The following is a 12,791-nucleotide window of genomic DNA, read 5'->3' as shown; positions in this document are numbered from 1 at the left end:
GGCTTTTTCCTGGGTCCAGGTGTTGCCTGCCAGAAGCTGTGTCTGGGCCTCTAAGCCTGTCATGGCAGCTGTGTGGTCAAGCTGTTCCCTCCCCTCCCCCCCCAGAAAGCAAGCGATCTGAAATTCTTTGTTGGCATAAACTACCCCATAGCCCGATGTTTAATTGTTGTCAAATAATCCTCTTCCATGTCCCTGCAGATGTCACAACATCAACTTTAAAAGGACTGTCAGAGTACATAAGTACCTGGGACCCCAGAGGCAGAGGCCTTTGTGGGAACTTGAGCTGGAGGCTGCTGCCTCATGAGTGCCTTTAGCTTGGTTCCCATGTTCCTCCCCGCCCCTCTGATCTCCGTGGCACAGCACTCTAGCCACAGAGGCTGTCTTTGGGGTCTGTCCTGGGCAAATCTTTTTCCTCAGTGCTCTGGCTTCTCTGTCTAGACCTTCACCTCTCCAGGGGGCAGTCTGCCTGATTTCCTGGTAATTTACAGTAGCTCATCTGTGCCTAGCTAGCCCAGTAGCTCACTCTCTGGGCTTTGTTGCCACTTACATGTCACCTATTGTCTGTCCCACAGGAGACTGTGAGCACCAGCGGGAGAGACACAGTGTGTATGTACCCTCAGCCATCACCAGGACTCCCCCATCGGGCCTGGCATGGGGGAAATACAATAAAACGTGTGGCAGGAATTCAGGAGCCCAGCAGGAGTTCTCTTGGCTTTCCTATCTCTGGAAGGGGTCCCTCTCCTGCAGAAGGTTCAAAACAGCATCCTGGGAAGGACTTCCCTTGGCTCGTGGGTCTAAGAGCCATCCAGACAAAGATCAACCTTTTAAGGGTTGTTGCCTCTCTTAGAGTGTATGGCAAAGCCTGTCTATTCTTCCCAAATTAATCTGTGCTAAAAACTCTGCTCAGAACTCTGAGACTTGGAGATTCTTAGTGGCAGCGATTAAAAACTCCCCTAATTGGTTATCCAATACCAAGTGTTCGGCTCTGAAACAATATACATAAGAGTATGGTCTTACAGAGCGAGATCCAGGACAGGTGCCAAAACTACACAGAGAAACCCTGTCTCAAAAACCAAAAAAAAAAAGTAACATTAAACAGACAGAGCAGGTTGCATTTATTTATTTAGGCATACATAAACAGTAACAACTAAAGGAAAAGAGGCGATTATTTCTTATTTCTAAAGAAAGCAAGGAGGAGGGGCCCCAATGGGGGAAGTTGAAGGGAGGAAAGGATGTAATTATTGTGGGGAGAATTCCCACAGAGCTACACCTGGCTTGGCTCCATAGTGCTAATCCATCTTTTGTCTCCCGGTTACCCTTGTTTCTCTTGTTACCTTCCAGGTGAATCTTGTCTGAGAGTTTCTAAGGGTACAAAGCCTATGCAGACTTGGTTGAGGAACAATCTGGAAACCTGTGATATTCCTTAACGGAGAACCTGCATTTGGCATTGTCCCCTTGGGGAAGCTTAGATGAGAGGTGTGGGGGACGAAGATTTACTTGCTGAAAGGTGTCAATTGGAGAACAATGGAAGGACCCTTTACTAAGCTACCGCCGGGAAAGGCTAATTAAAGATTCATGCTTGAGGTGCCTCTGTACTTCTTTCCACGGACGCGTGTGAACTTACACCCGCACCCAACATACAACAAATTATATTTTAATTAACAACACAAATAATCTAGGCTTAAAAATCAAGAGGAAAAAAAAAAACTGGAGAAAAAAAAAACGAGTTTTAATACCATAATGTCTTTGAGAACTTTAAGTAGAGAGGGCTATGTATGTTCTTGGATTACAACTTTGGTAAAAGCAAAAAATTCCTCTGTGTGTGTGTGTGTGTGTGTGTGTGTGTGTGTGTGTGTGTGTGTGTGTGTGAGTGTGAGTGTGAAAAATTTCCACCTATTTCTAGCTCTGAACTGCTCCCTCTCTGACGTGTAGGGCCAGAACAGCTTCCCACACTTTTCTCAGGTGTAAAGGGGACCATCTCTGTCAGTCCAACGAACGTGTGTCCAATGCACGAAGTTCACATCTCGGCTGCAGGACAAGGAAAGCAAAAGCCGGGGAAGAAGCCAGGGCTGCAGGTGCGGCGGGTGCTGAAGGTGCGCGCGCAGGTGCAAGGACCGCCCTGGGCGGGGCTAGCGGTGATGAGGGGGCGGGGCGAGCTGCGGGGTTCCTGCCCGTGCGGGGAAAACAAAGGGAGAGGGAAAGGTGAGTGAGAGGGAGTGAGAAAGGGAAGAAGGAGGAGCTGGAGCGGGAGGCTCTGTGCAGAGGCAGAGAAGGAGTGATGCAGGCGGAGGAAGCCGGAGGAAGGTATGTGGGAGGGGCGGAGGGGAGGAGCGGCCGGGCGCGGGGAGGAGTCTGCAAACTTTCAGTTCAAGGGCATTGTGGGAAGTAGCCATGGTCTGAGGCTGGTGCCTCACCTGTCAGCCGGCCCGGCTGCTGCCACGCTCTCCTCGGGCTGCCGCATCCCTGGCGATCGCCGCTGTCGCGACCCCGGGCGGCTGCGGCCACCATGGTGAGTATGGCTGAGCATCTTGGTGGAGCTAGCCGGGGTGGGGCGCGCTCCGGGTGACACCTGAGGCTCCAGGGCCGGACGTGCGGCAGGGAGGGGTGCGCGCCGAGCCTGGCCCCGGGTACCTCCGAGTCCCACGCGCGGGGTGGCCCGGCTGCTCCGGAGAGGGCAGGTCTCCCCCGCCTGCGAGTCCCACGGACACCGGGCACCGCGGCTTCATTCATTTCAATCTCCTTCGCTGATCGCTGGGTGCGAGCCAGGCACTGACTGGGGATGTCGCAGGGGACGAGGTGCTTACACTCTTAAGAGAGGATGCGGAGGGAAGGAGACTGTGATGGAATGGTGAAATAAAGATAACTTCCTGGAGTGAGGAGAAGCCTCAAGCAACCGGGCTGAAAGAAAACTTTTGAATCGGTGGTCCTTTTTGAGGAGGTGACATTTGAGCTCTCCCAGATCCTAGAAGGGTGCCGCAGTTGGAGGGATTAGCAAAGGTGAAGAAGAGAAATGAAACCCTGTTTTTGGCTGGAGAGGTGGGCGGGGTCCCATGTAGTATGGTCTATTTCATATGCTAGGGTTTTGGTTTTTGTTTCGCTCGAGTTTTGACAAGAAAGCCGACTTTATCCATTCAACGCTTCATGAATTCTTCGGCTGATGGCGTAGAACTGACTGGTGTGTGTGTGTGTGTGTGTGTGTGTGTGTGTGTGTGTGTGTGTGTGTGAAGATGAAAGCCGGGAGACCCGCTAAGCTCAAAAGTGGATGTTCAGTTCTGTCTGGGTGGAAGCAATACCTGAGATTCCTTTCGCGCTGGCTTTCTTTCTTCTGGGACAGTTACTGGGAGAGCAGCTTGTCCCACTTCCCCAACTGCGCACACTTCCCAAAGTCTCAGAGAAGTGACCTCCTGCAGGCGCGCTCTTGACTCACCTCAGAGAGCAGCACTGGGGTGAATATATATATAAAGGAGACCGAGGAGGACAGCAGTCCAGTGCTTAGACACCCGGACAGGGAGCCCAGGGGATGTCAGTGGGGTTCTCTACCTGCCCATTTTGTTTGTTGAGGGTGCCTGGTAAAGACAGTGTGGTGCAAAAAGGCAGCTCTAAATAATGGAGCAGCTCTCTTGGCTTGCTCAAGTTTCCCAAGGAACAAGGTGACAGAGTGCCCAGGCAGCCAGCTCATTTGCTTAATGGAGGTGGAATGGGGGGCCCCCCTAGTTTCTATAGAGCCTAAAGCTGCTGACTTCTGTAGGCAGGAGCAGGGTCTGAGGGAAGGACCCCGTGTTCTAGGCAGCACCTGGTGGGAGTTTGTTTTTCTTGTCCAGTGTCCAATGACCTTCAGAAGTCTGGGACGATCCTCCAGCTTCTCTCCAGTCCCCATCTCCGTGCCCCTCCAAGCTCCCCAACAGCCCCCATCCCCCACCCCTTGCACGCTTGCTAGTGGCAAATGCTGTCGCCAGCTCTTTTGGTAAGCTAGCTCCTCCCCTCCATGACTCAGGCCACCCTTGCAACTTCCAAAGCAGGTGGTCACACTGTGTCCTTTACCTGCCACTGTATGACCTCCCTGTGTCTGAGTTTCCTCATTTGTTTGGTGGGATAGTAGCTGCTCCTAAATGATATGGCAGGCGTCCACTTGTGGCCTGGCTACCCAGAGGGGTTCCCAAGGCTTTCTTAGAGGTCTGCAAGATCAAACCCATTTTCATAAGGATGCGAAGATGTTGTTGTGCCCTTCTAAATCGCATTATTTCAAGACTGTGGTGAAATTGAGTCCAAGTGATCTGAAATATTAATAACACAACAAATCAATTGCAGTAGTTGACAGGGGAGTCCAACTGTCTTTTATTGGGCCAGCTTAGAGAATTTGCCCAACTCAAATATGATGCTGCTCCTTTCATGAATTTTCTTTCCTCTTCCCTCACCCCTCTCTTTATTCTTTTTAATTGAATGAGTAAATAGCTGAAGTTACTTTTTCTGTTTTCTTTCTGTTTTGTTTTCGAATGCAGTAATTATCAATGGGTATAACCCATGGAAACAAAAAGGTCTTTGGTGTTCTCGTTGCCACGGAGATGCCCCCGGACCATGAACAAGTGCATACACAAGTGCTTTGAGAAACCCCCACCCTTGTATGTGCTCAGCAGCATCTCACCTCCTGCTCTGCTGTCAGGAGAAGATATGTGACTGTTCTATTGCTCACCAGCCCTAGGGCTCAGCCAGCCAGTGACAGCCAGTGACAGCCAGTGACAGCCAGTGACAGCCAGTGACAGCCAGTGACTCCTTCCTCATTCCTAGATCCTATCTCTTGCTGCCTCCTTTAGAAGATACTTTCCAAAAGTGGTCCTTTCCACTCTAGGCTTCATGTCATGTGTGCAGGGGGCTGGTTTTCATCTTGATCAAGCCAACTGAATCAACTGTACCTTAATTTTGCCTTTGTGTTAGAAATGTCTACTTTGGAAAACAATGCTAAGCCTATTGTGCTTAGGAACACCCCCAACCCCTCTGCTTTTAAGATATTATCCATAGCAATTTACTATTGAATGCTTGATGATGAAGAGGATTTTTGGTTATTGTTGCCTTATTTTTCCTTGTAATAGCATGGGGACAGCTAGAGAGACAGTTGAGGCTTTAAGGACACATTTAGTAAAAAATGCAAGTGGGCCTTGATTATGAAATCCTTCTAGAAAGTTGCTCTTACTCTGGAAGCCACCAAAGGATATCATAGAGGAGTAACCCCTGTTGAAGAAACCCAGAAGGAGGTCCCTTTGGAAATGTGAATAATTCTGTTATAAACTCATTCTTGTAATGTTTGGTACAGTATGGAGTGAGATAGATTGATATTAACTAAGTCAGAGGATTTTTGTGTTTGTAATTTCTTTTCAACTTTTTTTAGACAATGTTTTACTATTTAATCTTGAGTAGCTTCAAACTTGGTATGTTGACCACAGGACTGGCCTCATATTTGCAGTGATCCTCTTGCCTCTGCCTTCTGAGTTCTGGGATTCTAGGTGTGCGCCACAACGCCCAACTTGTGTTTGTGATTTTAAATATGAGAAAAACTTGCTGACTGAATTGTGAAGCCGTTTCTCTATCAGATAGATATTCCTTTGAAGCAGCGTAAGTGGACCCGTCTCCCAAATTCAATTATTTAAAAACTTGTCCCTGTTGGGGCAGGGCATGAAGATGGAGGAAGCAATCTCGAATCTCTAGATCCCACCACACTACCTCTCCTTGGTATAGCAATGTTACTGTTTGAGACTTAGATAAATTGAAATAGGCCTGGAGATATTTTGGCACTTTTAAATTCCAGCTCAAGGGGAATGGCATCAGAGTAATGAGTACTTTCCTCCCTGAGGCTTGGTCTGGACTGGTGGCCAGCAGTTAGTGTGGGATGGGGGCTTGGGAGGAGTGGGGGGGAGGATGACCTTTGGGATCCAGTTGTCCCAAGTACTTACTTATGGCAAGCTCTTCCCATATGTCTCCCAACACTACCACTGAGGCTAGTATTGACCCCTGTGGATGATGAGGACTACTTCTTAGCTCCTGTCACTTCTTTTGCCCTTTTGTGCTGAATATTGCCATCTACTTGCAGATTTGGTGTGGGGTTTTACTAGCAGAACTGGCCAGAAGCAGTTGGTGCAGTGTGTATTTGCCAACTTGGGTGGTCAGTGCCTGTTCTTTGGGGGCTCTATGAATTATGCCATTATGAGCAAAAACTACCTCCCTTCTACACACAGACACACAGACACAGACACAGACACACACACACACACACACACACACACACACACACACACACACAGAGTGAAATTCCTTTAAGAGTCCCTAGACACTCATACTTCTTGAGGTCCCCATGAATCACTTCTTCAGTTTTATCTTCTTGTCGCCATGAATCACTTCTTCAGTTTTATCTTCTTGTCGCCATAACCAGAACTTCCTCCAGAGATCAGAGCTCTCCTTGGTTGCTTTCCACGTTGATCTTGTCTCGCTCATAGAGTTTTCCTTTCCATATATCTTATCCTCCCCTGGTGCTTCTTTCTCGCGGAGTTCCCAGTTTGTGAAACATCCTAGCCATTACCCGGAAAACTCCCTTTAAGCAAAAGCTTTAAGATCCTGTGACTTAAAAGAATGGACCTTGTAGATGATAGAAGTGCCCGTGAATCATGTTAATGGTCTCCCCAACTATCTGGAGAGATGTATACACCTTCTAGTAGCTTGGTCAGGTAGGAATTCTAACAGTGTGTGGGAAATGCTGCCGATGGTTCCTGCTGGGAATGGAATGCCTTAGGAAGCTGGCCTGCAAAACATTGTCCCTAAAGTCCCTGGGTGTAGAAGCTTCCTGGACAGGTAGAGCTGGCTCTCCAAATTGCTCTCTCTAAATAGTTGCTAAGAACTGCCTGGGGGAAAAGGATGGTCACTCATTAGTCATTTGGTGTGCTCAGGCATGGGCTTCAAGTACATTCAGGCAAGAAGAAGGGCATAAGGAGGTCGATATGTTAATGACTTTGCTGGGTCTTCTCACACACAGTTTCTGCAGTGAAAATGATTGCCTTGTGTCCAAGTTCAGTAGACTCTTAAAGGCCGTGGGAGACTTCCAAACTGAGTGTATAAAAGAGGAACTAAGACTGATTTATAAACTGAGGTGCCTCCTTTGTGTGCTAGCCTTGTAGAGCACTGGTTCTCAACCTTCCTAATGCTGTGACCCTTTAATACAGTTTCTCATGTTGTGGTGGCCCTCAACCATACAATTATTTTTGTTACTACTTCATAACTGTAATTTTGCCACTGTTATGAATGGCGATGTAAACATCTGATATGCAGGCTATCTGATATGTGACCCCTATGAAAAGGTCATTCAACTCCTAAAGGGTCACGACCCACAGTAAAGAACCACCACTATAGGAGGTGAACGCCAAGGGAAAACTGTGAGTCATCTTTGGCACATTGCTTAGATTTGGAAGAAAGTATTTATATAAAAACACATGCCTGAATGAAAATGAGGCTATAACTACTCCTAGGTATGGTCAGGAGGTTTTTGTTGTAGATGCGAGGGAGGATTCAGCCAGATCATCTGGAAGGGTCCAAAGCAGAGAGAGAAAGAAGTACACTAGATATGGCCAGCAGACTGAACCAGGCCATTCAAGGAGAGAGACTGGGGGAGAGTGGGGAGAGCGAGAGAGGAAGAGAGAGGGAGCAAAGAGGGGGGACCGAGAGAGGGAGAGGAGCCAAGAGAACAAGGACCAAGAGAGGAGAGTGGAGAGAAGAACCAAAGGCGCACATGGCTGAAATAGCTGTGTTTATAGGAATCCGAAGCTGAGGGAAGGGGAGGGAAGCTCAGAGGCTGGAGAGATTTAGGGGAGAGGGAGGGGTCAGAAGTGCTGAGAGGAGCCAGGACTCTGTAACTTGCAATGCTGGGGGAGTCTGGCAGCCAGCATCCACTTTGATATTTTAATAGGCACCCCAGTTAGTCATTTATCCTGAGTGTCTTTGGGACCTAACAATACATATTTAGGTTCAAGATACAAAATCCACTCATAAAGTACCAAGACAAAGATTGTTTGTGGCTAGCTGCTTCAGGCTAGCCCTCCAGGTCTCACGAGGCTATTGGCTTTTCCGATTGTTTTTTAGATAGGAATATATGAGAGACAGTGTTGTAAGGCAGTGTTCTAGGGTACCACACTTTCTTGGAAAGGCTGGCTGGCAATATTTCAGGTTTTGCAGACCCTGAAGTCTCTATCACTCAACTTTTCTTTTTCGAATTAAGGCAGCCAAAAAAAATATACAATAATAAGCTCGGGGTGGGTGCGGATTTTGCCTATGACAAATAATGACACCAGGTATCTTCCTGCATACCTTTCTTTTTATTTTGAGACAGTGTCTCACTGGAGTGTAGATGTAACCAACGGTCTTATTAAATAAGAAACACAGAGCCGATTCAGAGAAGAAAGCCAAGAGGTCAGAGCTAAGAGCCTCACCCTTCCTGATTCAGGGATCCTCTTCAGCCAAGAGAGCTCTCCGAAAAGGACCTACTTCCTGTGTGTATGTCTTTAAAGTCTTCCTGTTCTGCCTTCTCATTGGTTGTAAACCCAAACATGTGACTGCCTCGTCACTGCCTGAATGTACCACCCTCCAGGTCCTTAAAGGCATGCGCCACTGCCGACACGCACTTGCTATGGCTCTAATAGCTCTGACCCCCAGACAACTTTATTTATTAACATACAATTAAAATCACATTTCAGTACAAGTAAAATACCACCACACTGGAGCTCCCGGGAGCATTGGGGTTACAGGCCCATGCTATGGTACTTAGCATTTACATGGGTGCTGGGGACCTGAACTCGGGTCCTCATGCTTGTATACACTTTACCCACCAAGCCATCATCACACCAGCCCCTTGATGTATTCTAAAACAACTTTTGCTAATCCGCTCACCGGTATGTTGGATAAATACATTGAGTATCAGCTCTATGACAGAGCAGGCTAGCTACTTAATGTATGGTACCCAGCACAGACCCAAAACACAAGGTTTCTTCTTCAAAACATTTTGAGAATTTGAAGATAGTGATGGGAGAGAATTAACCCATGTGCCATGTCCTTCTGAACGAAGGCCCCCTGTGCAGTGACCCCGTGTTCACAGAAGTCATCTGGATCGAGGCTTCAGACACTGACTTGAAAAGACTAGAAACACCCTAGCCTCACGGAGCTCATACTCTTGGTGTGGTAGTATAAGTTCCGCTCAGTCATGCAGAAGAGTAGTCTTATTGTGTGCCGGGCAATGTCAGCGTCCTCTAGCCAATCTTGATGTTGCATACAAGGGACATTCTGATGTTTCTGAGGCATGTGGTGTGTATGGAGACCCTGCTGTGGTACTTGAAAGGGAATAGCAATGGCTTGGCTGGCCTAAAGGAGTGGGGCCATTCCTCTGCCTGGCTTAGCTACCTCTCGACTTTTTCTTGAGCTCGACTTTTTCTTGAGCTAGTTCTGACTGCGACATGGTATCAGAAACCAATTCCACTTCCTGGCATTTGGTTTCAGACTGGTAAATCTCTGCTGAAGGACTGGCATGTCCCATCCTCTGGTGAGCCCTGGGTGTGGGATGCCAGGGTTTTACCAGCCTTGCTGTGTTTGTTCTGCTGCCTGTAAATGACATCATTTGTTGGCTTGGGTACTCTTACATGTATAAAATAAAGAGACTGTAGGGTGTGATTGTTCCGATCTCTCATCTCAGCGCTCAGGAGGCAGAGTCAGATGGACCTCTGTGAGTTCTAGGCCAGCCAGAGCTACATAGTGAGACCTCATCGCTTAAAAACAGAATAAAATATAAAAAAGGAGACAAATACAACTGTATCGAAACTGAGCAGTTCTAGAAGGATGTACAAGAAGGTGCTTGTCTCTGACAATTGACTCTAGGTGTCTGATGGTAAAAAACCAAAAGCAAAACAAAACTAAAACCTTCATTTTTCAGTGTTTCGAGCCTATCTCTAAACATTTTCTCATATTTTATCATCTTGATAATTTTTTAGGCTAGCACATGGGGTAGTAAGTTTCAGCACAGCATATCCAAACATGTATGTCATTAGACCATGTTCTTATTCATTCTCTTCCAGACTCTGCAGCGGGCTCCCTTTCTTCCTTCAGTTGGCCCCACTGCCTTCTCACTGTGTGGATTCTATTACCCTCTCTGTTCCTTCCTTCCTTGAAGATTTCTTCTTCCACTCCTATGACCCCCTTTTAGTTTTGTGACCTACAAGCGTCTATACCTAAATACATACATAATGTTAAATCTAGGTTTTGAATGAGAGACAACATGGCAGTACCTGTCTTTCTGAGTTTGGCTTATTTTGTTCAATATAATGGTTTTCAGATCCATTTTAGAATATTTATTTTTAAAATTATGCATTCTTTTATACACTTCCCTTTTTATTATATGCAAGTAATACATTTTAAATTATATAGGAATGAATTGAAAGTAATGTTATATTTTCAGAAAAACACTGTAATTTTTTTTTTCCTTTCTTGGGTCTGGGCATGTCTGGAGTTGAGATGTAAGCAGAAGAGGCCCCATAAAATACATATGCACACTTGTATATATACATATGTGCATATGCACACATGCGTATACATGTATGTGGACACACACTTTCTATCCATTTGTTGATCTGTTTTGGTCTTGGCCTGGACAGATTTGCAGGACTTTTGCCTTCTATCTTTCTATATAAGAAGAGAGAAAGATTGGAGGAGGAGAGTGAAAAAAAAAAACTTATACCTCATTCCCTCTTACTGACTCTGAAGAGACTTGGTAATGAGACATATGATATTTCTCATCTGCTCTTAGGAATGACAGAGATGTTTGTCACACCTCCCTGGTATTGGCTTCTGTGTTCAGAAGACACCAAACATACCTACAAGATTAAGATAGTGTAGTATGTATGCTCATAAACACAGCGCTAGGGAGGATGAGGCAGGAGGATTGCCAGCTAGAGGCCAGCCTGACCTGAGCTACACAGGGAGACTGCACCTTGAAAGCAAAACAAAACAAAAATAAATCATTCCACGAAGAAGTTAAAAAGAAGCCGTTGGGCTGGGAAGATGGCTTGGCAGGCAACGGAGTTAGCCATGCGAGTTGAAGACCGATGTTTTCATTTGAAGAACTCACATAAGAAGCCAGTTCAGGGTGGGAGAGCTGTGCCTGTCCTCCACCAGCTGCAACACTCGGGAGAGCAGGCTCTGCACCTCTCCTGGGTAGCACAGTAGAGCCAATCCTGTTTGCAGAGGTGTGGGTGAGCATGGGAGAGCTGTCCTCATTACTCATCTGTCATGATGCCCGCCTTTGCCTCACCCTGCCCCCAATCAGTGCCTGAGGCAGGTGGGAGAGCTGGCTCTGAGGCCATAAGAACTAGATAGCTGTCCCTGCTCTTCATCAGCTGCAGCACTGGGGAGAGCAGGCCCCTATAACACGTCTGGGCAACACAGTAGAACAGGCCCTGAAGGCGTGGGTGTGGGAGATCCAACCCTGAGGACATGAAAGCCGGAGAACTGGCCCTGCCCTTTACTCATCCCTGCATGGAGTAAACTAGCCAGGACAGTGCAGGAGAGCAATCCTGCAACTACCCACACCCAGAACCAGGCTTATATGTTGGCCTACCCCGACATCTATTCCATCTGTGATCTGTTGTAGCATGTGAAGGGACCAGTCCTGCAGGCCCAAAGCTACAGGATCTCCACAATACAGGGCAACAGCAAGATAACCAAGAGGAATCCCAGTGAGAGCCCAGTATTGATAGTGTAGCAGAAACTAGAGGCCTTGAACCAGACCAATGACTATTTGTAATGAACACTTGCAAGTAAAGATATATGGACAAAAGGGTTTATTGCGTGACTCAATGTGTCACACTACAGCTTCCATGACGAGATTGATTCCCCCTCTCTCTTTTCTTTTCTTTTCTTTTTCTTTTCTCTTAAATTTTATTTTATTTTATTTTGGAGGAGAGGCTGCAAGGGCAGAGGGCAGATATGAAAGGATGGGGAAATGAATGGGATAGAGATGCATGATGTGAAAGAAACAAAGAATAAATTAAAAGAAAGTTAAAAAAAATGCCAGTGCATAACCAATGTAGTCTGTAGTCCCAGTGCTCTTATAAGAGATGTGAGAAGTGGAGACAGGAGAATCCCCAGAAGCTCAAAGGCCAATTAGCCTGATGTACAACAGGAAAACAACAAAGAGACCTCAGCATCCTCTGATCTTCACACATGCTCCATGGCACACAGGCTCACAACCATATACAAGCACACACACGTGCATGCACACGCGTACACACATGTGCACACACATGTGCACACACACACGCACATGCAAACACATGCATGCACACATACACACACACACACACACACACACACACACACACACACGAATGAGGTCACAGATTCACATTGTCACTGAATTGCCTTTCTTCAGGTTTCATGTCTGCTCCTTAGCCTCCCCACCTGTTCTCCCTTGCTCTTTCCCTCCACAATCCACATAGCAAATTTTATGTTACAGGTGAAGCTATGAAAGGTGAGTGAAATGGTTATGTTTTTAAAGAGTGTCACAATCCTGTCTGATGATAAAACATGCTGTCGGAAAAGCTGCTTCTGTGTGTACATACTTGCCTGTGTGTTTCCTATGGAAGTGACACTTTGGGCATCTTTCCTGGCCCTTCATGACACTCCTACCTGCTCACTTCTAAAGGAAGGTATGGACATCATGTGGTAGAGAGGGAGACAGGCAGGCAGCTCTGTCCCTGTGTGTGAGCCCAGGT

The 12,791-nt window shown here is 46.9% G+C and overlaps 1 protein-coding gene across 5 annotated transcripts in view; it reads left to right on the top strand.

Moving 5' to 3' along the window:
* The first annotated feature begins 2,363 nt into the window (after positions 1-2,363).
* Positions 2,364-12,791, top strand: part of Ap1s3 (adaptor related protein complex 1 subunit sigma 3) — a 65,956-nt gene continuing 55,528 nt past the window's right edge. For 4 of the 5 annotated variants that reach the window (XR_008220899.1, XR_008220897.1, XM_052749990.1 and 1 more), the window contains exon 1: positions 2,365-2,509. Coding sequence is in view for 2 of the 5 variants with exons in the window: in XM_052749990.1 (XP_052605950.1) it covers positions 2,507-2,509 (3 nt within the window). In the remaining 3 variants the exon portion in view is untranslated. Of the gene's footprint in view, positions 2,510-12,791 lie in introns of all 5 variants that reach the window. The other variant, XR_008220898.1, reaches the window with a different exon arrangement.

This window comes from Peromyscus californicus, unplaced genomic scaffold, assembly GCF_007827085.1.
Source record: "Peromyscus californicus insignis strain IS unplaced genomic scaffold, ASM782708v3 Scaffold_21__1_contigs__length_65335640, whole genome shotgun sequence".
In the NCBI taxonomy this organism is placed as follows: domain Eukaryota; kingdom Metazoa; phylum Chordata; class Mammalia; order Rodentia; family Cricetidae; genus Peromyscus; species Peromyscus californicus.
The sequence above is the reverse complement of the archived record's forward strand: the minus strand, read 5'-3'. Positions and strand labels throughout refer to the sequence as shown.